The sequence below is a fragment of the Dermacentor silvarum genome, chromosome 7 (assembly GCF_013339745.2).
Source record: "Dermacentor silvarum isolate Dsil-2018 chromosome 7, BIME_Dsil_1.4, whole genome shotgun sequence".
NCBI classification, from domain to species: Eukaryota; Metazoa; Arthropoda; class Arachnida; order Ixodida; family Ixodidae; genus Dermacentor; species Dermacentor silvarum.
In genome coordinates, this window is record NC_051160.1 from 16,351,896 (window position 1) to 16,374,515 (window position 22,620).

The 22,620-nt window shown below is 51.7% G+C and overlaps 1 protein-coding gene across 1 annotated transcript; it reads right to left on the reverse strand.

Annotated features, from left to right (window-relative positions):
* Positions 1-5,786: 5,786 nt before the first annotated feature.
* On the reverse strand, positions 5,787-15,534 carry LOC119457600 (interferon regulatory factor 2-binding protein-like A). Its single transcript, XM_037719217.2, is given in 3 exon segments — positions 5,787-6,630; positions 14,461-14,920; positions 14,922-15,534. Coding segments are annotated over 3 exon segments (1,332 nt in total). The 5' UTR covers positions 15,087-15,534; the 3' UTR covers positions 5,787-5,923.
* Positions 15,535-22,620: the final 7,086 nt, after the last annotated feature.

The following is a 22,620-nucleotide window of genomic DNA, read 5'->3' on the forward strand; positions in this document are numbered from 1 at the left end:
TGCAGTTGCGAAGTGATAAACCTGAAGACTACACGAACGATGGCCTTAAAGGTTAATACGTTTTAAAGTCGCTTTTGCCATATCTTCACGCAACGGGCCTCCATGCTTAGATTTAATTTGATTCGGACGTTATATTCTGCGTGGCAAACCAGGCGAAAGAAAAATAGAGAGAGAGAAACCTCTCAGCCTCTAATATCTAGAAACGCCAGCAAAAATGCTTTATACATTCTGGGCTATTGAAATTTCTGTGCACTAAGTTTGGAGAAATCGTGCAAAGATATTGTTCTCTAAGCGTCGGCCTGACCTGAATCCATTCTGTAGTTCTCTGGACATTCCATTTTTATCCACCCACTTTGACAGCTCGATTTGAATGGCTTGCATTTTTATTATAAATACGTATCACCGACTTTACTGTGAGTGGCCTGTGCAAGCTCGTCTTATCCTTATCTCATGTGCCGTTATAGATACGGTTCATCTCGCTTTCACGCCATCCAATTTGAATCTTCATTGTTTTACTTACTTGATCAACTGCGCTATTCAGCTGTGGCTTGCTCTTTCGGCCCAGCTGTTTGACCAACTGTATCGGGATTACATGTGGTCCTACTGCCATGCCATTTTCATCCGATTTCTGGAAGGGTAATTTTTTTTCCTCTCCTGTTTTTCCGTTGCCGGATCTGTCCACTCTGTAAATATATCCTTTCCTTTTCACCGAATGTGGCACTAATGAGCAATCCAAGCAACTCGTACATCAAAAGCTACGTTTACACGAACCTAGTCAAATCGGTTCGAGTCGGCTTGTCGGGCCGAAATACGGTTCGTACATAAAAGTTAGCGGTTCGGAACGACCGCTCGAGACGAGATCGATCGACCCATCAGCAGCGATTGGGGTGATTGGCTCAATCCGCTAGGCAAGATGCAAGCGCGGTCACGACGGGCGGGGTCAACTGGACCAAACAAAGCCTCGGTGGCTTCGGCTGGACTCCTGAGTCGAGTTCGTGGAAACTAAGCCAAAGACAGCGAACTCGTATAAAGGAGCACATCACATCCACCCAAGTTTTTGGAGGCGATTCACTGTGTACGTGGAATTCCTTCGCATACCGACGCGTTCTGTGCAACGTTGCTGTAAACCTAGTGATTCAGCGGCGTAGCCTGGACCCAATTTCAAGAGTGTTATTACTATTACTGTTACTAACAACTTGGAGGCTTAGGGGCTGTGTACGTTGTTGCTGGCTGTTTGTGATTGATGGTTCATCACCGACGCTCCTGTCGTATACGGCCACTTCGGGGCTCCGACGCAGGCTGCCTTGCTGGGTGACATTTGACACGGAACACGCCGTGTTACGGTTTGGCGTCTTCGCCGAAGAGCGGAGGCCCGGGTCATTGTGATACCGCCGTCAAACAGCATTCCACCGAGTCAACGTGGACACTGAAATGCTGAAAGATTCGGCACACCTGCCAGAAGGTGCGTCTTTCAGTGACGGTAAATTGGTAGACTTTTTGGCGGGGGAACGAGACGGCGGAGGGTTTCCCAGAACCATAGCGAAAGACGCCAGGACCTGGAGAAGCTTTGCCTTCAGGCAAGCTTGTGCCATTGACATTTCCCCGGCCGTTAATAAAACGCTAGGTTTGGTATTCCTGCTTCCCCCTTTCCAGGATCAGCTTGGGGTTGGCGCGTGTGCTTTGTGTCCTCTTTCTCCTCCTCGGAGGCGGTGTGCTGCGCCGATACGGACCACCGGATCGGTTGATTGATTTGGACATTATCCGTTTCCCTTGCGAGCCACCTGGTGAAGACGGAGTGTTTTTAAGAGACATCCTCAGTGTGTGGAGTGTGCTCTCAGAACGATGTAGTCGGCTCTGACCTTTTTTTTTTTTTTTTTTTCGTTTCGCTTGGGTTGCCACGCAGCATAACGTCATAATGGATTTAAATATAAGCATGCAGACCCGTTTCACAAAGGTAATACAACGGTGACCTATAAAATGCGTTGTCCATAATCTATCTTCCATAGTCTTCTACTTGATTACTGTTCAATTCCACGCCTTTAAGAACACTTTCCCGAATTGTCTTTGTCCCAGGACACGTCCAAAGTAGATGTAGCCTGTGGCTGGGTACTGCGCTCGATGCTCCTGTCAGTACGAGTATCGTATGCCTATTCCTGTACATAAGTTTGCCTTTTTTTCTCCCATATGAATAAACCCCGTTCCAATCCTCCAGCCTGCCGAACTCGTACTCAATCATCATCATCATCAGCCTATATTTTATGTCCACTGCAGGACGAAGGCCTCTCCCTGCGATCTCCAATTACCCCTGTCTTGCGCTAGCGTATTCCAACTTGCGCCTGCAAATTTCCCAACTTCATCATCCCATCTGGTTTTCTGTCGACCTCGACTGCGCTTCCTTCTCTTGGTATCCATTCTTGGTGCTCAATCAAAAAGTTGTCAACTCTCGTCATGATTCGTAAAAGTTCGGACGACGGCGTGGGCCCTCATAGCGCAGGCCAGCTATCCGTTTCGAGATGCACCGGTGGCGTAGGTAGAGTTACTGTATATGCTCCCTACGGTATATGCTCCATACTGTATATGCTCCCTTTGGTAGCATATACAGTAACTCTAGGCGTAGGCTAGAGAGAGCGATCCTCAGTGTGACGCCAGACTCCGTCACCACGACCCCCGAATCCTACAGCCGCCGCACGCCGCCCCACAAGAAGCGTCGGTGCGCGCTCCAGACCGGCCGTGCTTAGGGGCACGTCATTAATGCGACACACATTTGCCACAGGAGCAAGGATTCCTCCACCTTTATCTATGTGGCTTTTCGCATCAAATATTTCCACGTATTTCTCAATGTCTCTAGTCTGCTCTGCAATGGGTGGTTGGCGGGTTTGAACGTCCCAAAATCTGCCCTGCCTTGCCACCGCACCACGAGGCAGTCGTCAACGAGCAACGCTGGGCCGGTATTATCGAGAGATATTACCAGGGCCCCTCGATATTTTCTATGACCTGATATTATTTTCGCCGTGTCGATGCACGCGGCTGACAGCGCGTTCCTGTCACTGTGCGAATATAGCGAGTTTGGCACTTTGCCAGGAACGCTGTCGGCCGTCTACCCCAGCAAGTGCGGTCGTCGAGTCAGGCAAAATCTCGTGCGAATCACAGTAACCCCGAAAGTGATCGCTCCACAATAAGGCCCAGGGCACTGGCAAATGCCGACATGTTGGCGTTTTGAGCCAATCAGAGAGAGATAGAGAGAGGGATACAAGGAAGGCAGGGATGTTAACCAGTCAAAAGTCCGGTTGGCTACCCTACGTTGGGTTGGGGGAAGGGAGAGAGGGTGGGGGTATGGAGACATGCACGGACCGTACTACAGAGTTACCGCGGGAAGGCCTCACGGCCTCCCACCCCACCCCGGGCCTGACCGGCCCGGCACAACACCCCTGCAGACTCTGCAGCACACCAAGGCCTTCCATCTCGGCCTGATACGTGCCGCCTATGCCTGCCGGTTTTGCTTCGCCCAGCCATGGTGACTCCACTCTATCCCTTCTTTCGCTCCCACTTACCCCTCCCCGTTGGCGCTGAGCCGTGCTCCCTCAAGGGCTGCAGAAGATTGCGCAACTTTTCCCCTTTCCCTCAAGAACCACTTATCATCATCATCAGAGTTACCCTAACAGAGTCAAAGGCGATCGTGCAAACCAGACGCTCCCAGAAAGCACGAGCCAATCAGAGAGCCCGTAGGCAGCCCTGTGGGCCAATCTGAACTGACAATATGGCGTAATTAGACCATGTCCGGAGTAGCAGTTTGCTACGACGTGTACAGGTGCCGGACGCTTCTTTTCCCAGCTCGATGATGATCGAGGTGTGCAATCATGAGTTGCGGAAGAATAGGATGTGTGATGTCCCAGGTAAGAGCCGCCGCTGCCGCCTCACACCTGCACCCAAGACGCGCGCCAAGAAACATCCGTGTGTCTAGGTTGCATAGGAGAACTGTGAGGGGGAGGTTGTACTAACTCTACTGGCAACCATCGAATCACAAGTATGGCAACTTGCGTCGTGCCGTATTAAAGCGAATATATAAAAGCTGTCCTTCACCACGGTCCGGTCTGGAACACGCGCGAACGTATTCCAGACCCGCTCGGGAGGAAACGGCGATTCCAATTTTGCTGTTTGCCAGGCGCTCCTTGACGTCATTTTCCGTGAAGCGCGAAATTGGTCATTCCACATCAACAGACTTCGTACATATATTTCACGGTCCACTGGTATAATTTGAAAAAAAAAAAAAAATCGGCTGCTTGTTGCCACTTTGGGTAGCAAAGCAGCTCTATTATACGTTAGTGTACTCACGTATCCATTACGGCTTGTTAATTTGGGACACGACGGCCAAAAAATGCACAGACTGCAAACGAATGGGACGCGCATAATCGAAGACGTTCCGTCCCACTCTTTCACAAGCACAACATCCTCGTTTGAAACTATTTTCTGCAACAAGATAGCGACGACAGCGAATTATTTAATTACGACTAATTGAGATCAAACGCGGATGCATTCCGCGAAGCTTATTTTTCGGAAACATACCAATAGCTTTTGACACACTACTTGTTCAGTAAGAGAATCCGGACAAATTACGGCGGGCACGAACATGCCTCAGCTCTGAACACGTTATTACCAGCACGGCAGAAGATTGCCGCTCATAGCGGTTTTTTATTAATTTGGTGGTTAGGGGGGTAGTGGCGCATTGTCAGACATTTAGTTGCCTTTTTGTCACCCTCTTCCCACAGAACCAACGTGTAAAAGCAATTTACAAGTCTTCATGAATGAACTGAAAAAAAGGGGGAGGAAAATAAAAATTCGCCTTCCAGCGCGTGACGTGGAGCGCGCAAGGTCACGTGGTTTAGCGCCGAGTGAGGAGGAGGAACGATTTCGCGATTTCTCACATCCGGAAATCCACGAAACTGCGACACGCGCCATCGCGATGTAGCCGGTTTCGTCCCAAGCTTCAGAGTCTGAAGACAAATGCGGGTCTACCTGGAAACGCAACAACGCATTGCAGTAGTTTCGGAATTGTTCGCGTTTGAATTTACGCCGACAGTACGCCCTAGCTCACATGAGCCGGTTAACGAGGGACTGCGTGTGAGGGACGCGTGTGTGGGATTGCGTGTGTGCAGTCCCTCACTTATGCCAAAATACTCTGGTCACGTTTCGTAGCTATACCGATCTATAGGGAAAAGAACGGGGAATGCAGGAGATGGAAATTCAAGACGATGAGCAAAACGAGATCCAGTAGATCTCATAGATTAACATATCTAGTACCTCACACACGCTAAATTCCGCACAACTAACATTCCTACGAGTTAGCGCTGAATCCGAAAGTCGCGTGGCGTTAGCGGCAACGGCGGATAACTGCCGGCGACGCAAGCACTCGTGCCCCTGCAGGTTGTCAAGCGCCACGTTATCAAGTGCTCGCTTCTCTGCAGCGCAAGCACGGACACACTGCGGCGTCTTTTCACAGCTGGTGAACTCCGCAACATGTATAGGTGCGAATGAGGCAACCAGTGCCCAGAGTCGGGGCCAGTCGATGCGTACCCCTCGGAGTAACACGAGATCGACACGGCGGCTTCGGCTGTACACAATTTTCGGCTTTTATTATTTACAAGGCAGGCAGGGGGGGAGCAGCACACACACACACACGCGCCATTGCGGTCCCGCGGTGCAATGAGGGAGCACGAGGTCGACACAGGCGGGCCGTCGACGCGGGCCCAAGAAGCAGCAGCGCTCGGGGGGTAGGTGCGGCGCAGTTCATCCCTCGCAAACAGGCCGGGGCCGGCGAGCAGAGACGACAACGGCTGCCAACCGCCGTCCGGGCAGGGCGGCGGCCATTTTCCCAACGGTCGGTGAAAAAAACAAACACGGGACGGCGCCCCGTGCGAGTAGGCCTTTAGGTGTCCGCAGCCACTGCTGCTGCGGCGGCGGCGCCCTTGCTGGTTAGCTTGTACTCGTCGCCCAAGATGGTGGCGATCTCGCCCTGCATGAAGGCCCAGGGCACCGACGAGCCGACCAGCGGACACTTCTCGCCGCTGGGGCAGTACACCTCGCTGCCGGAGGCCGCACCCTGGCTCTTGATGCTGTCCCGGGAGCACGGAAAGCAGAACTTGTGCTGGCCCACCGACGGGCACTGCACGAAATGCGTGTCCTCCAGCCGCTCCTGGCACAGCGTGCACTTGAGCGTCGCTGCCGCAGCGGCGGCCGCCGCCGCCGCGGACTCGGACGATGTCGCCGCCGCAGCCGCCGAAGACGACGACGACGTGGGAGCCGAGATGGCGCCGCAGTCGGCGTCTCCCGCCGTCGCGGCGGCGTGCCGCGACGACTTCTTGTGCGCCGTCGACGGAGGCGCGGCGGCGGGCGGCGACTGCCGAGGAGGGCGCGCCGACGTCGAGCTGCTCGTGGCCGAGTCCGCGGGCGCCACACCGTTGCGCGGAGACGTCGGGGGCACCGCCTCGGCGACGGTCAGCAGCGCGGCCATGGGGCCGCCCGGCGCGCCGTTCTGCTGGGCGCCGCCGCTGTCCGGCGACTGGGCCGCGCGGCTGCTCAGCGGCGACAGCGAGCTCGCCGTCGAGCTTGGAGTACTGCACACGCTCGGGTAACCTGCGAACACACACATCGACGGAACCCGTCGCTCAACGCTTCGTGGCCATTGCATATACCAAGAGTATCGAGACACAACGTGCGGGAGAATGCACAGCTTCCGAAGCACCGGCCGTCCTCGCGTCGTTATACGATACCACATATAATTACATCACCACACGATTAATTTCAACCACCTCGTTTCGTTTCATTACCTTAAGTACCCCTTATAAACGGGGTATTACATAAGGGCGAGTACATAAGTTACACAGGTATGTTAAAAAAGTATACACAAGCGATACAGGTATAGTGAAGTCGTATCGTAATATGAAGTGGCAAACAAGTCACGCTTGTATATGCAGTTTTAATAGTGTTCTTTAATCGAGCACCAATAAAAATCCGGTGCACGAGAGTTTCAAAATGCGGTCGCCGCGGCCAACAAACGAACCCACGACCACGCGCTCAATAGGTCTTGGTTCAACTTCCTTCTATTATAGAATAGACGCGCCGCTTTTAGTATTTTTTTTCTTTAAAGCACAACTAACGAAGATGAAATGTGGAAACATCATTGATATATTTTGAAGTGGAACAACTACCTCTCTCCCTGGGTCATGAGCTTGCGCAGTAGTTGTACAGCCAACGCCTACTCGAATACAGAGTGGATTTGTGACCACAAGGTATACCGATATATCATAGCACAGTTCCTTGACGTCATGAGCTATTTCCCGGCAAATAAAATTGTTTGGGCAACTGGCGAAACGTCTTTTTGAAAAGGCGCGTTGCATTGTTCTTAACGTTTCCAAATTGGTGACCCTCACTGGAAATCATTTTCTCGCGGCTAATGAAACCTGCGAAGTTAGAAAGCACGTGGTTCGTTCTCGGCACGCGAGGCCGCCTGCCGTGTGACGCCAAGCCCAAACACACTTGTCTACCGACGCAAAACACACACAATACATGGCCGGTAAAGGCTGCCACACATACAAGCACTACGGGGGATATTCCATTGGTTGGTTGGTAATAACTTTATTGAATTATCCTGCAGTTTTGGCGACCCGGGCTCAGGTCTCCCACGGACGGGACGTCGAGATTAGAGTTACTGTATATGCTACCAAAGGTAGGGAGCATATACAGTAACTCTAGTCGAGATCTTGTCTCAGCGCCGGCCCGCCCTGAGTTGGTCGCCGAGGTCGGAGCTGCGCAGAGCGGCGGCCCACCTCAGCGATAGGGTCTCGGAGTTTAATTCGTTTTTGTGTAGGGCGTTACATTCCCATAGCATGTGTTTGAGTGTAGCTGTTTCCTGTTTGCATATCTTGCATGTGTCTTCTTTGTGTACTGCGGGGAATACCCGTTTGAGGTGAAACGGGTTCGGGACGGTTTTTGTTTGCAGTTGACGTATGGTCACTGCTTGTGCCCTGTTTAGGTCTTTGTGTGGTGGTGGGAATGCTCTTCTGGCTTGTTGGTACATCTTTGTAATGTCGTTGTATCTGGTCAGTGTGTCTCGTTCGGTTCGGGGGTCTTCCCGAGAGGCCGGCCGTGCGCTCCGGATTAATTTTCACCACCTGGGGTTATTTAACGTGCACCTAAATCTAAGTAAACGATCGCACTTGCATTTCATCCCCATCGAAATGCGGTCACCGCAGACGAATGAAGGGGTTCGAGGGGCAAATGTTACGTGTTAGCGTCATTTTCTAACTAGAAAATGTAACCGCTACTAATAAGGCTCAGCTACTTACTGCGAAACGCAGTAAAATACGTTACTAATCCAGTTGCACTAGCACTAGAGAGCTTAAGAATTAGGCGACACCCGAAAAATGCCGTGCTTCGACTGAGCCCGATGCAACTTTTGGATTTCGGTAGAACCAAGACCCCGCAAATCTCAAGCCGCTTTGGATTCTCCTTGCGGTGGACGAGACCCGGGGAGGTACTCTGTAAGAGTCCACCTAGTGTACATGTTCATTTCGTCTGCTGCTGAAGTTATGATCGGCTGGGCTGCGGTGCGCTTCAACAGGAGTCACGCGCCGCAGCAAATCAGCACTTCAGCAACAGATGAAATGGGCATGTCCACTAGGTGGACTCTAACAGAATACCTCCCCTGGCCAAGTTACCCGAACGAGCCGAAGTCGGCCAGAGCCAAAGCTTCCATTGTGTGCGTGGAATTGACAAACATGGCATATCAGCTCTTTTTCTTATTTTTCCACCACGGCGGCGCACCAAACGCACAAACTCCATAGTGCCACTCCGGCCCAATTCCAAAACTCGCCTTCCGTACCCAACAGCGGCCAACCCAAACTCACTACTATCACTAGATGCATAAGCGTCGCTTCCGTTCCAAAAGAGAAGAGCTGAATAAAGCAAATTGAGAATTATACCTTTTCGATCAATAGGCTAGTGAGTCATACCGAGACGATATCGGAAAACAATGCTAGCACGCAATACAACGAACGCGTTACTAAGGGGCATGTCTGTAACGATAAGCTCATGTACACCCGTGAGCAAAAGTATACGGATCACAGGGTCGCCGAAAAAAAACTGAATTTCTTCGTAATTAACATGCTTAAACTGAAATTTACGAGTACACTGGAAAGTTCGCAATGCCAATTTTGAACTGCAGTCCTCAATTTCAAGTTGCATTCGCAGGCAGTTGAAAAAATCTGCTTTATCGCGCAATCCCTGGTCCGTATACTTTTGCTCAGGGGCGTACATAAGTATGCGAAGAGGATGGAAAACAGGGCGAGTTGGTATTGATCCATGGCAAATAAGCAACACCTATAGCGCACTGAAAACGGAAGACGAAGGAAGACGTGGACACAAAACAGCGCTTGTGTTGAGCCCATGTGCACGTCTTCCTTCGTCTTCCGTTTTCAGTGCGCTATAGGTGTTGCTTATTTGCCATGAATAAGTGCATACGCATTCTGGTTCATGATTGCGACAGCGCAACTAAAGACAAGGTTATAAGGAAGAGACCAGTTCATCGCTGATGTAGTTTAGCATTACATTTCGGGGGTATTAAGAACGTATGTGCTCGAACATATATAGAACTAAACTTCTATAGCCAACTGCGCAGCTTTCGGAGTGCATCACTAGCGGGAAAAGGTCTGCGAAGTGCTTTGACGGCCACAGTCTGGCAGAGAGAACTATTTTATAAGACCGGTGACATGCGGGCGGCCGGGCGGGGGGGGGGGTAGACTGCGCCAAGGCTCCTCCCGCGTCGCGCCTCCGCTTGTGTGAAGTGTTTGTCGACACGGGTGGGCTTCTGTTTAGCGGGCGTTACGGTTTCGCCCCAGGGTGCCTCGATGCGCGCACATCGACTGTTCGGGACCAGATGGAATTGATCAATGCTAATGCTAAGTGCTCCCGTCGCCCAAGCGTTTTAAGGAGGTGCTCTCTGCATGCAGCAGCAAAACGCTGCGTCCCCGCCCAAGACTTTGTCGCACGCGCGTTCCGTAACATACCGCGTCGATCACGAGACTGCGTGTTGGCTGTACACTGGGAAGCGATTAATTGGGGACACTACCGCACTCCAAGCCGTCGTCGTCCTGTCTACATGTGGCAAGAGGAGCTTCCTTCGCATTACCGGTGCATAGTTTAGCACGCTGCGGAAGGACCCGAAAGTAACACGCCATCATAGTTACCTCACACCAGGGGGTATTCTGCAAAAGTCCACCTAGTGGACTGTCCCATTTTGGCTGTCGCTGATTGGTTGCAGCTGCACTAGCGCGGAGGAGACTGGGTGGGGGTACCTGTCTCATCGCTCGTGCAGCTGCAGCCAATCAGCGACAGCCGAAATGGACAGTCCACTAGGTGGACTCTTACATCTAGAATAGCCCCCCTGCTTAGCCAGAGGGAATGTATCGTTCCAACTCAACAGCATTTGCTACTGCCTAATCCGCGAAGAGTAGAATGTAGAGCGATTCGGCGGGGGTAAAAGCGAAGCTGGTTAATGGTAACGAGGCTTTGTTTACTATACTCGCAGACAACTTTCTGCGGCAATGAAGGAAAAGCTACAGAGGCAAAGCGCGCGCAAGCGAGAGCGCTTCTGAAGATAGTCTCACATTTTCGTCCGCGTTTGAGCTGGGGATGAGAAGACAAACAGCTTGTTTACAACAGCAAAATTGGACAAAACACACAACTAAGTGTTAAATTTGACTTTCTTTATTGCTTTTTTTTTTTTCCGCGTCATGGTCAAATGCGAAACCGCCGCGAGCGAAGGTACGCCGATTCAGTATGTACTCCGAGAAACCAAAAGCACTGTTTCGGCGGCTAGCGCTGTCAAATGCTGCCGGACTACTTGGCGCAGTAAGGCACGAGCAGAAGCTCTGCCCTCGTACATTTACCTTCATCGCCATAGAAAGTTGTCCGTGAATGTAGTCTGTGGTCCAGAGCATTTCTGGCTGGAAGATTTATTTCTCATGCACGCGCAGGATATCTTTTGAAAGTGGTCCATTGACTCAGTGCGTGAACAGAGAAAACGCAAAAAAGAGAGAAAAGGAAGAAATGCTTGCTTCTGGAAGGCTCATCGTTAGGAAACATAGCTGCAGTCTTCAGAACAGCCGCGACATATCGGACAGGAGCGGGTGCCAGGAGAATAAACGCTTTCAAATATGTCGTGGCTGCTTGCGAACAACGGATGCGAGCATGACGGCGACTTCCGGTGGCATTATTGTGACGACGACTTCTAACACAGAACGTAGCCTTGATTGGGATTGCCTGCCACATCTATTCTCGAGCGTAACCATATAAACGACAGGCGTCGCATGATGAGAACTACAAAGAGTATTGACCGACCACAAAGCAACAACCTCGAGGTGCATACAAATATTATTCGGAGCGAAGGCGATTGTCAAATCGGGCAGCGAAAGTTAATGAAACTAGCATCGTATGACACTACCGAAGTCCTGGCACATAAACTACATAAGCGTGCGGCGCTCGAACATGTGGATCCTACGCATGGCGACGATTGAAGAATGAAGATGACGGCGTATTTGTATTGGAACTCAAGTCCACGCTTACACTGTGCCATTTCGCTAAGGAACAACGACAACTTACGTACGTATATCACCTGCCGCCACCGGTATGCCGTGTACCGGTGAATCGTGCAAGAAAGCAACGAACACTCGCAATGTGGGGACCAGCCAACAAGCAGCACCCGCCATACCTTGACATATCTCGGCAAAATGGCGACGGTACAGGGTGCAAAAGACGAGCTTTTTACCTTTCACGTCAATGGCTCGCTTTATCACTAGATGCAGTACCTGCAGCACGCAATGAACAGCTTGAGTCCGAATACCTGAACTGACGATTTACAAATTCCGCGTCTCAGCTTGCATTTCTGAGGCGCTCGTCGTGGCTGTCCACCATAGCCTCTGAGATCCGGCGTGCTCGGAGGCCATGCTGTCCACAGAGCCCCGTAACACATGGCAATCCAACTGACAGTCGTGTTCGATTTCGAGCACGCTTTTCGCCGAAGGATGAAACGAAATGCCACACTTATGGTAAACGGAAATAAATTATTATTGTTGGTATGCACACGCATACACACAAGGACACGAAGGAAATAGGGAGGGGGCAAGCTGACAACTTACACCGAGAGGGGCACAACGCCTGCCAACTTTTTTTAGGATGAGACGGAAAGAAAAGCAAATCGAGTGAATCAGCCGTGCAGCCCACAGTAATCAAAAACCCCTGCCCCTTAACCTACAGCGTTTTTACTGACGTGTAAGATGGTTTGTTTCCCAAAGAGCACGTGTAACACTCGCAAACGTGGTATTAAACTACGCTGGTTGTTGCAATGCTCAACAATACTGCTGTACGCTGGCACAACGCAAGAACAACGGTGACGAGAAGCAGTCTGTCGGCATACCGTGCGGCCTCAAAGACCACAGCTGCGCCAGTCTTGGAGGCCACACATTTTCCAATGCTCGCTCTTGCCGGACGCCGCGCTGCTCCGGCTCAGCTGGTTTGGTTCAGCAACGCAGTGCTGCCGCGACTCCTTCCGCTTTCCGTATACAACTCGATGAGAGGTGCAACGTGCAACTCTTGGAGTAAACGCAATGCGTAAATAAACCAGCTCATTTCTAGCGAAATGCGAATTTGCACCGTAATAAGAATGAACCAACTAGACCAGGAACACGTATATTAACAATAAGTGTCGTGTATGTGATAAGCACACATATGTAGTGATAACCTATGGTAAGCTATCTAAATATCAACAAAAACTATTCTTCGAGATATTTATAAAAAATTTGGATATTCGTGATATGTGTATTTTCATTTCCATATATTTGGGTAAAAAGGCGTGTGCTATGCTATTATTGACACTGCAAAAGGAGCAACGCTCAGTACATGCTGCGGAATACGTTTTTTTTTTTTTTTTCTGAAATTTTTTTCCCAACAACCTTGGCTGGGAAGCGCCAACACCGACGATCGTGCACCGCAGACGTCAAGAATGCACGGCACCGTTGGCGTTCGAGGTGGCGCAGTCCACTTATCTCTACTAGAGTTACTGTAATCTCTACTAGTGTCCCTGAGCCATCGAGCGCGACGTTTTCGCCACAAGATACTGCGAGACGTGCCCCTGGGGATACAGTTCGGAAACGGTCCCGAGCGCAGACGACCTGGGCGTGTTTTTTTTCCCCCCTAATACTAGCCGCGAGACAAGCTACACCTTCATTGCCAACCTACTCACGCGCACGCCGCCGAGACGTGTACACGAGGCAGGAAACGGCAGCAGCGAACGAGGAATGTCCATTCGGAATAACAATCTCGGCGGCGAAAACTAGCGGCGACAAAAGCGAAGCGGTCGAGCCACGGCGGCACGGAGCAACCGGCTGCCGTCCTTGCACAACACCGGAATCTTTATTAATTTTTTTTTTTTTTTTTTCGTGCGCGAGAGATTGAGAGAAATGCCACAAGGCAGCCGGGCCGTTCAGCCAAGCGCGACCGCTGCTGGCGTGACGGTGGGGATGCGCGCTCAACGTCACCCCCGAGGTCTGCACTGACTGCAGAACTCGAGGAGGAGGGCGGCGTTCACTCAATCGACGCCAAACGGACGAGAGAAGGAAAAAAAAAAAAAAAAAAAAAAACCGAGAGGGAGTGAGTCGAGCCGGCGTGATGTCGAGCAGTGACGTAAGTGCGGCGGAAAACAAAAAAAGAGAGACAACGCGGTCGGTAACTTGCCGTCGGCGCGCTCCTCTCCCAAACCGGCGCTCTCTCGCGCCACTCGTCAGGCAGGCAAGCTAGCTATGATCGCTTATGTTTATCTCCCGCCGCGTCGACGTTATTTTGCGTCGTCCGACCGAGCACTGTGTAGCTAGTGTGATCTTATCTAGCGCTCTCAGCGGCAACGGGCGAGCGCTGGATAATCGCGCCGTATCGGTGCAAAAATAAACCCCGTGCCGGAGTACCCATCACGGGCCTATCGTACACACACGGCAAACAAGCTCCTCCCTGCAGCGCTGCTGGTTCCTCAAACGGACAGCAGCAGACGACAGCCGGGGCGCGCAAGACTCGAAGCACGTCACGTTCGCCCCGTCCCCTCACGGGTACCCTGCCCCATCGCACGCTTCTACGGTCGCTGCGTGCCCGATCGATACGCGCACCACCCTTCGTTGCGGCCAGCTGCCGTCTCCCCCTACGCGTCTCCGGCGGCTTGGGACCGGTCCCCCGCCGCTCGCGCGCTACGCCGGAACGGCTACGTCACCAGCGCGCTGTCGCCCATGACGTAAGCGAGCCCGGCGACCTGCCACCTAGGACTTCGTAGGCCGAGGGTGGGGGGGAAGGGGGGCGGAAAAAGAAATGCACGCGCCGCTCTGTAGGGGAGAGCGATGGCGCCAGCGCTTTTCAAACACTCACCTGGCGCATTCTTGAGCGACGTAGCCGTGTCGAACGAGTACACTCGTCCCACCATTTCTTTCTTGTAGCGCACGTCGAAGGGCACCCCCATGACGGCGGTGGGCAGCGACTCGCCGCGCGTGAGCGGCGGACGCGGCGGCACCGCTTCGTCGAGCGCTTGCAGCGCGGCGGCGCGCTTGGACGGCTCGGGCGGCTCGTCGTCGTCCCGCTCGCGCTTGCACGGCACGCCGGAAGCCTGGGCAGCCCGGGGGTCGGCGCGCATTCGCTGGCTGTATTCGAGCATGGCGTTGCGTCGCTCGAAGCGGTCCATCACGGGTGCCATGGGCGCCGGCGCGCCCGGCGCTGCAGCGCGGTGCTGCTGCGGCGGCGGCACCACTTCGGGCGGCGCTCCGTTCAGTCCTTTGTAGAGGGGCCGCGCTACGGCCTCGGGAAATCCGTGTGCCCGCTTCATCTGGCGCGCAGGTCTCCAGTACGACCTCGATCCGGTCAGCGCCTTCGTAGTTGACGCAGCCGCGGCACACGGGCTCCGAGAAGTCGTGCAGCATGGCCCACGGCATGCGAGGCAGGTCGCACAGGTAGCAGTGCTGGCGGTGACCCCGAGACATGAGCGCCGACATCTTGACCATGGGCTTGTCCACGTTTCTCGGGGGCACGGCAGACGACCAGTGGTCGCCCCCAAACACAGCCTCTGTTGAACAGCGGTCAAGCGGCGGCGGACGCCCCGAGCAGCAAAACAAACCGGCGCAGCAAAATGGTGCCCGCTCGCAAAGCTCTAGGGGCGCGATCTGCGCATGCGCTGACCCGGTCGCGAGCACAACGAGGAAAGGCGGCACGCACGCTGACTGCCGCTCACGTCATCGCTTCAGCTGAGACGACGTCACCCGCGTACCGACCGGCGCATCGTCGAGCAACTCCTCCCAAACGCTCGCCAACGTGGACTCTCCCTACCGGGTCTCCACGTGCCTGACCTAGGCCGCGGGCTGCGCGCATTCCGGCATCTCGAGGGGAGGTCGGCAGACCCCGTGCGGCGGCGCGCAGCCCGATATAGCTAGCGTCTGCCATGTCTGAAATCGTGCGCCCGCGTGCGCGCGGTTTTTCGCTTTATCCTTATCGTTAGAAAGAGTGGACGCGACTGTTGTCGCGCTCCACTAGCAAACGACTGCTCTGTTGTGCCGAGACAAGTAGCATTTGCACAGCACTGGGTAGTCGTCGCGCGCTGGTGCTTCTTCCTGTTCCCTAAGGTCGCCGCTTATGCGCTTGCTTTGTTTTGCTTTGTGCGCGATGTGCCGCTGTTCTGGCTGGGCACCTTGCCAAGTCCTGACGTACGCCGTGTGCTTCCGCGGGCGTATCCCGCTCGTAGGAGCGACGGCGGCCGCTTTTAGTTTACGTCCTTTTCGGAACCCTTTCCCGGTCGTGGCCTTTGATCCCGGCTCGTACGAGAGTCGGCGCAGCAGCAGTCGCTCGTGTGGGCGCGCTGCAGCGGCGCTCGGGAACCTCGGCGCGGCGCGACTGCTAGTTGATACGCGCTTGGAGTCGATACCCGTTTGCCTCGCTCCACTCGCCTCACGTGCTTTCTTTCTCTTTTAAATCTCTTATCCTCTTCTTCGCCTTGCAGCTGGCGCAAGCGTTTCATACGTTACAGTTCTCTCGACCTCGAAAGTTCTGGCGGGGCCTAGCCGAGTACCCTCCCTGGCAAGTGACCAATACGGGCCTTGTGGGACAACATTGGTGACCCAGAGCCACGCGTTTGTCTACGCAGGATGTGTACGTGCGTGGAAAATCACAAGGGGGGGGGGGGGGGGGGGGTCGGGTCGCTTGGCTGCCAGCCGTGGCCATATTGGTGCACGAGTACCATACGTTTAATATGAAGAGAATGAACGCTCGTTCTTTGTTCTACTCCAACAATCGCTTCTGCACCTTCACAGTCACATATATCTGCCCTTTCCTTAAAAGCGTCCCGCCGTAGTATCGTCAGGTATCGCCACTAGGTTGATGCATATCGGTGACAGCACCTATCTCATGCATAGAAAAAAATCAACCGCGGATAACTTACAGGCTTCGCTATATCGACCAAGTAAATCAGTTCATGGACTATTCAGTTGCTTCTTCCTTCATTTTAAAGAGAAACTGAAACATCCACCCAAATGTAGCAATTCGCTACTATGGAAATCCAACCGGGTTCCTCGAAAGAAAGCCTCGCAGTTGAAGAAAAATTCGTCCTGGTCCGGGACTCGAACCCGGGACCACCGCCTTTCCGGGGCAGCCGCTCTACCATCTGAGCTAACCAGGCGGCTAGCAGATGGCAGGGCGAAGTCGAATTTGTCGACAACTCGAATGTTTCAGTTTCTCTTTAATTACTTATCTCCACCTAGCGGATTTCCGCTGAACTATACACCATTCCTTCATTTTGTATCGATGTGGTGTCATTTGCTATGGCCCCAACATGGCCAATATCACGCAGTGTTGGTTAGTTGGGTTAGCTTCTACAGTAAGGCCCCGAAGAGTAACGGTGCTGCTATACCGAAACTCCACAGAGAAAACATCCTGGCATCAATCCCTGAATTAGGTTAATGTCCATGTAGATGCACCTGCGGAGAGCATATACAGACACACTATTTAGACCACCCTCTTTCCAAAAGGGCTTTCCCGAGAGTCGCAAGTCATTTTACACAAGGCCAGAGCAGGGTACGCCACGACAGAAGACATAATCGTATTATTGCAGTGGTGAAGACATCGCAACGACCCCGACCGACCGCACTGACCTCCTAAAGTTAAATGATATGACTGTGCGATATAGTACTATCGATATCGACATACTGGACAAACAGCACGGGCAACAGGACTACCAGAAGATAACACGCGTGCGCTGATTATCAACTGGTGATTTTCTTCAGCTAGCTTAAATTAGTGCTTTCGTACTGTCGATAGTGTTGCGATAGTTTGCTATCGACCGTGCAATCGATAGTTTTTCAGTTATTAGCTAGTAATATATACTACCAAAAGTTTCGCAATAAATGACCACTAAATATAGGGAACAGGAATAATGTCACCAAGTTTATGCTTTGCAGTGTTTACGCGGGGTAAGTCGCGTGATCTTAAATAATTGATAGTGCCTATATTGATAGTGATCAAACTATCGATAGTTAGACTGATAGTACTCTCGATAGTTTTGAATCAATACTATACGCCGTTCGCTCCTCTCGAAAATGGGTAGCTGGGCTATGCTGCTACGCTACGTCACAATCTACGTCACACGGAGGCTAAGCGGGCCCACGCCGTCGTCCCTACTATCACGACGAGAGCTGATTGCTTGGTGATGAGAATTGCTAGGACGAATAGTTAGAGGGAATAGAACGACGGTTTATCTACATCGGTAGAGGGGAGATTAGTTTAAACCTATTTACAGGTCAAGGCATGCTCATTTGCAGGATTAGCGAGCACATACATGTTGCATCGTAGCACGTACGCCATATCCAGGCTCTATCACATGATATTGATATAATCGAAATTCGAATTGTAATTCGCCCACACACACACACACACACACACACACACACACACACACACACACACACACACACACACACACACACACACACACACACACACACACACAACATATATATATATATATATATATATATATATATATATATATATATACAGGGTGTTTCAGCGAACACTTTCAAAATTTATTTAAGGTTGCCTGTGGCAGATAGCCCAATTCTACTTATTGAGCTGGTCTACTCGAAGCGGCGGACATTACTTGCGCAAAAAATTGAAATGCATACTCGACTAATTAATAAAAATTCACTAAGTAAGTTTCTAACTAATTACCTGATGGCCCATATTGTAATCTACAAAGTGTAGCCGTGGAGTTCGCAAGGCGGATCCACTTGGAATACAAAGTGCAGCCGTGGAGTTCGCAAGGCGGATCCACTTGGAACGAATTCCCCGGATGACAGCGCTTTCGAGATATTAATTCCCGAACTTTGCGAAGAAATGCATTGGCGTCCCATTTAGTTTCTTAACAAAACGTCGCTTTATGCATTGAAGGACAAAATTAAGTGGAACGCCAATGCATTTCTCCGCAAAGTTCTGCAATTAATATCCTGAAAACTGGTGTCATCACGAGAATTCGTTCCAAGTGGATCCGCCTTGCGAACTCCACGGCTACAATTTGCAGATTACAATATGGGCCATCAGGTAATTCGTTAAAAACGTAATTTGTGACTTTTTATATGGCCTATTTATCAATCACACATGGCGAACTATGAGGGGCCGAAAAATTATTTTCGGAGAGAGGGAGGGTCAGGTAGTTTGCGGTTTGCCCCCCCTCCCCCCTCCCCCACTCGAGAAATAGTTGGTACGCCACTGGCAGACGGCGTTCGCGAAACGACTGCACTTCGTCTGCTCACAGAGGCGAGACAATGAGCACTCCTGCACTGACAAATAGCGGTCGGTGATTACACCTAGAAACACTTGTGGTCTAAAAAAAAAAAAAAAAGTATATGTAAGGCGCCCATGCCTCGATCTTCAAATTCATTAATTGCGAGTGAAAAAAAAAAAGAAAAAAAAAAAACGAGATCGCGCTCTTTGTAGCAGAACAGAGGAGGCTGCAGGTCACACTGCCGCATGGGCACTGACCGACGCCTCTTATACGTTGTGTTCGGCGAGCAGCAGCTCCATGCACGTTTTTTTTTTTTATCTTCGGCGCGCGCGCAGACGCCTCGCGTGAATCGAAACACCTGCGGCTGCGCGCACGGTGAGTCACCGCCCGGCTCTCGCTCGAGACAGTGGCTGCGGGCCCAAGCTCGAGTCTCTCGGCGAAAACAAATGCGTGCGAGTACGCCGGGACCGTTTAACCAGTTGCCACGCCACGCGACAATCGGGCTGGAATGCGAGATATATTTACATGGGGAGCATTCTTTGCCTCATTATTTGCACTTTTCGGTAGGCACTGGTATAGGTAGGTTCCTGTCTCGCATCGCAAAAAAGAAAGAAAGAAAAAAAAAAAAAAACGCCCGGCAGATCTCACGCCCTGTATAGGCATCGATGTTATGCGAAGCAGTGCATGTGCCTACCAAGTTCACGGAACGACCACGAGAGTGCCAAGACGTAGGCGGCTGTTTCATATGACCTATACATGACACGTATGTCATGACCTATCATTTATGTTCGTCATATACGCTTGTCATGTACTTGCCAATTTTGATACATACTAAGTTAACGAAGTTAATTAAGGAACGCACAAAGTGCGTTGGAACGAAAAATGTTAGGCCTAACGTTAAGAGACAGGAAGATAGCGCTGTGGATCAGAGAACAAACGGGGGTAGCCGATATTATGGTTGACATTAAGCGGAAAAAATAGAGCTGGGCAGGCCATGTAATGCGTAGGAATATGCATAACCGGTGGACCATTAGAGTTACAGAATGGATACCAAGAGCAGGGACACGCAGTCGAAGACGGCAGAAAACTAGGTGGGGTGATGAAGTTAGGAAATTTGCAGGCGTAAGTTGGAATCAGCTATAGCGCAAGGCAGGGGTAAGTGGAGATCACAGGGAGTGGCCTTCGTCCCAGTGGCGCACCGAAGGGGGGGGGGGGGGGGAGTTCGGGGGTTGTAACCTCCCCCCCCCCCCCCCCCTTAGGCCGACCTTTTGTTTAACCCCTTTTCTTTCCTTGCGCATTTGAGTGCTGAAACTAAGATGTAAGACGCGCAATCGTCTGCACACTCGCAAAAAGCGCATTTTTTTTTTGACAATTTCCCGTGACAAAATTGAAATTAGTGCTGTTTAGATGGTATTGGCAAACTGTCAACCCCCCCCCCCCCCACCCCTGGCAGAGATCCTGGGTGCACTACTGCTTCGTCCTGCAGTGGACATGAATAGGCTGCTGCTGCTGATGATAATAATTACATAATTAGCTATTAATAATTACTTAACTTTTCAAATATTATAATCAGAGAAAAACTGTCACTCAGAGAATTGCAGGCTATCACAGAAAATTCCCGATCCATCTTTCTGTTGCTCTACACGTGCTACGTAAATGTTTTTTTTTTTTTTCCAAGCCTGAAACAAGCCCGCAACAGTACGCGAAAAGTGGTTTTTCGTGTTTTTCGGGCTTTGTTCCAGGCGACGAACAAACAACACTTAGTTCTGTCCTGCTACGTGGCACTCTGATAATTTCAAATTTTGGCGCAAGTTACGGGGAAAAAAAAACCCTGCATGCATATATAAACAAAAGAGAAGTAAATGAAAGGACGGAGAAAGCGATGGTAGAAAAAAAAAAAGTCGCAGTTTCGCCCGAAAGGGGAAGCGTCGATTGCGATAGTAAATTGTTAGACAGCTATACGAAGTATTGATAGTATAATTTTTTCGGCCGTATACACTCGTAAACATTCGCTTACTAGCAAAATTAGCGAGCATGGGTGTCACGCGCGCAGGAGCAAACATCAACACATCTCGCTCGATGACCGCGGACACTATAGCTGTCAAAACGCTGGCGTGAGGAAGCGCGGTGGCAGCAGCGAGCGAATTTACCTTCGTGCTTCCTTTCGCTTCAACGCGAACTAAGAGGCGTGAACAAGGCGCACACGACGCTATCAACACTCGGCGCACTCTATCCCCATCGCAGATCGATTTCAAGTTTTCGTCCCTGTGCGCATGGCGCGGCTGTGCCATACGCAGCCGGAGTGGAAGGCGATCACTTTCGGCAAGGCGAGCACTTTCGGAGATAATTTCACTTTCGCGAGGGGCGAGTTTAAGTACACGGCCGACAGCGCTCTTGGCGTAAGTGCGTAAGTGGCGTAAGTGCGTAAGTGTTGCCTCAATATCTCTGCCACGCAAAGAACTACTTTACCTGAACGCGAATGCGCACTGAGAAACTGTGATTGTGCTCCCTGTATAAATTAGTGGCGGTCCTTTCTGATTAAACATTGTTGGAAGTGGCGCCCTGTGTGTGTGTGTGCTCTCTCTTCGTCCGTCGTCGTTTTCGCGCCTTCACTTCAGATCGCTCTTGGCACTATGCGATAGGTAGCGAACTTGGTAACGCTGTCCGGTTCCGGCGCCGAGTCACGCGGAATCTCGCGGAAGTGAAACTCTCTCCGAAAGTGATCGACCATGCAGGTGTCATCATCTCCTAAATATACCGCCTCTGAAATGCAAATGCGGGCAACACCACCCGAACGCCTGGTTCAGTGACTGGCCTCGACATCTAAGCAACTTCGTTTTACAGCGTAAGCTGTTATGGGCTCTTTCCAAGAGCCGTTTCGGGTCGCGATGATGCCACCGCCGGCGGCTTCCGCCGCGTAACCGCTATCGCCGGAGCCGCGAAGAAAGTACCCGATACCCGCCGGGATCGAACCCGCGCCCGTTGCGTGGAAGCCGGATACTCTACCACTGAGCCACGCAAGCGCTTGCTACCGGGCCGCGGAAAATAGACTTAATGCAAGCACGCAGGGGGAGACGACTCGAGCCTCCGCCAGTATGGTGGCGCCATCTTGGTAAGATGCCTGCAAACGCAGCGTCCGCAGGCGCAGACGACGATATGCGATTCAGACGAGGCACGCAATCAACGTGCTCCCGACCTGCCGAGCCTCCGCCAGTGTGGTGGCGCCATGTAATTAAGGTGCCTGCAAACGCGGCGCACCCGACACGTAAGTTGCAGTTGTAAGGCTTGATCGGGCTCAGCAGACTGCTGTGCAGAGAGTATTGCAAGCCTCAGCTCGCCGTCGACGCCGGGCGGACAGTTCAGATCGTTCTCGTCAAAACAAGGCGAACAGACTGCCGCGAAGACCCTGTTGTGCGTGGTGCCCAAATTGGAGCTACTCTTGAGCCGCTCCACCAGCTTACGCTGTGACTGTGCTGCGTGTGCCGCGCAGGCCTGTGACTTTTTTGTATATAGGCCCCTGATACGGTGTAGATTCCTTGTGATCATAAATAAAGGGCCAAATTTAAGTGTTCTGCATAAATCGATTAATTTAGGCTTTACACATCTGCATCGCTACAGATCGCACCGGCGCCGTTACCCGAGTTTTCAGTTGCCTCCGCCTATTCTACGTATATAATACAGTCGAACCCGGATATATCGAATCTGAAGGGGATCACAATAATGTTCGATATATTGGTAATTCGATATATAAAAGAAAAATTTTATACAGA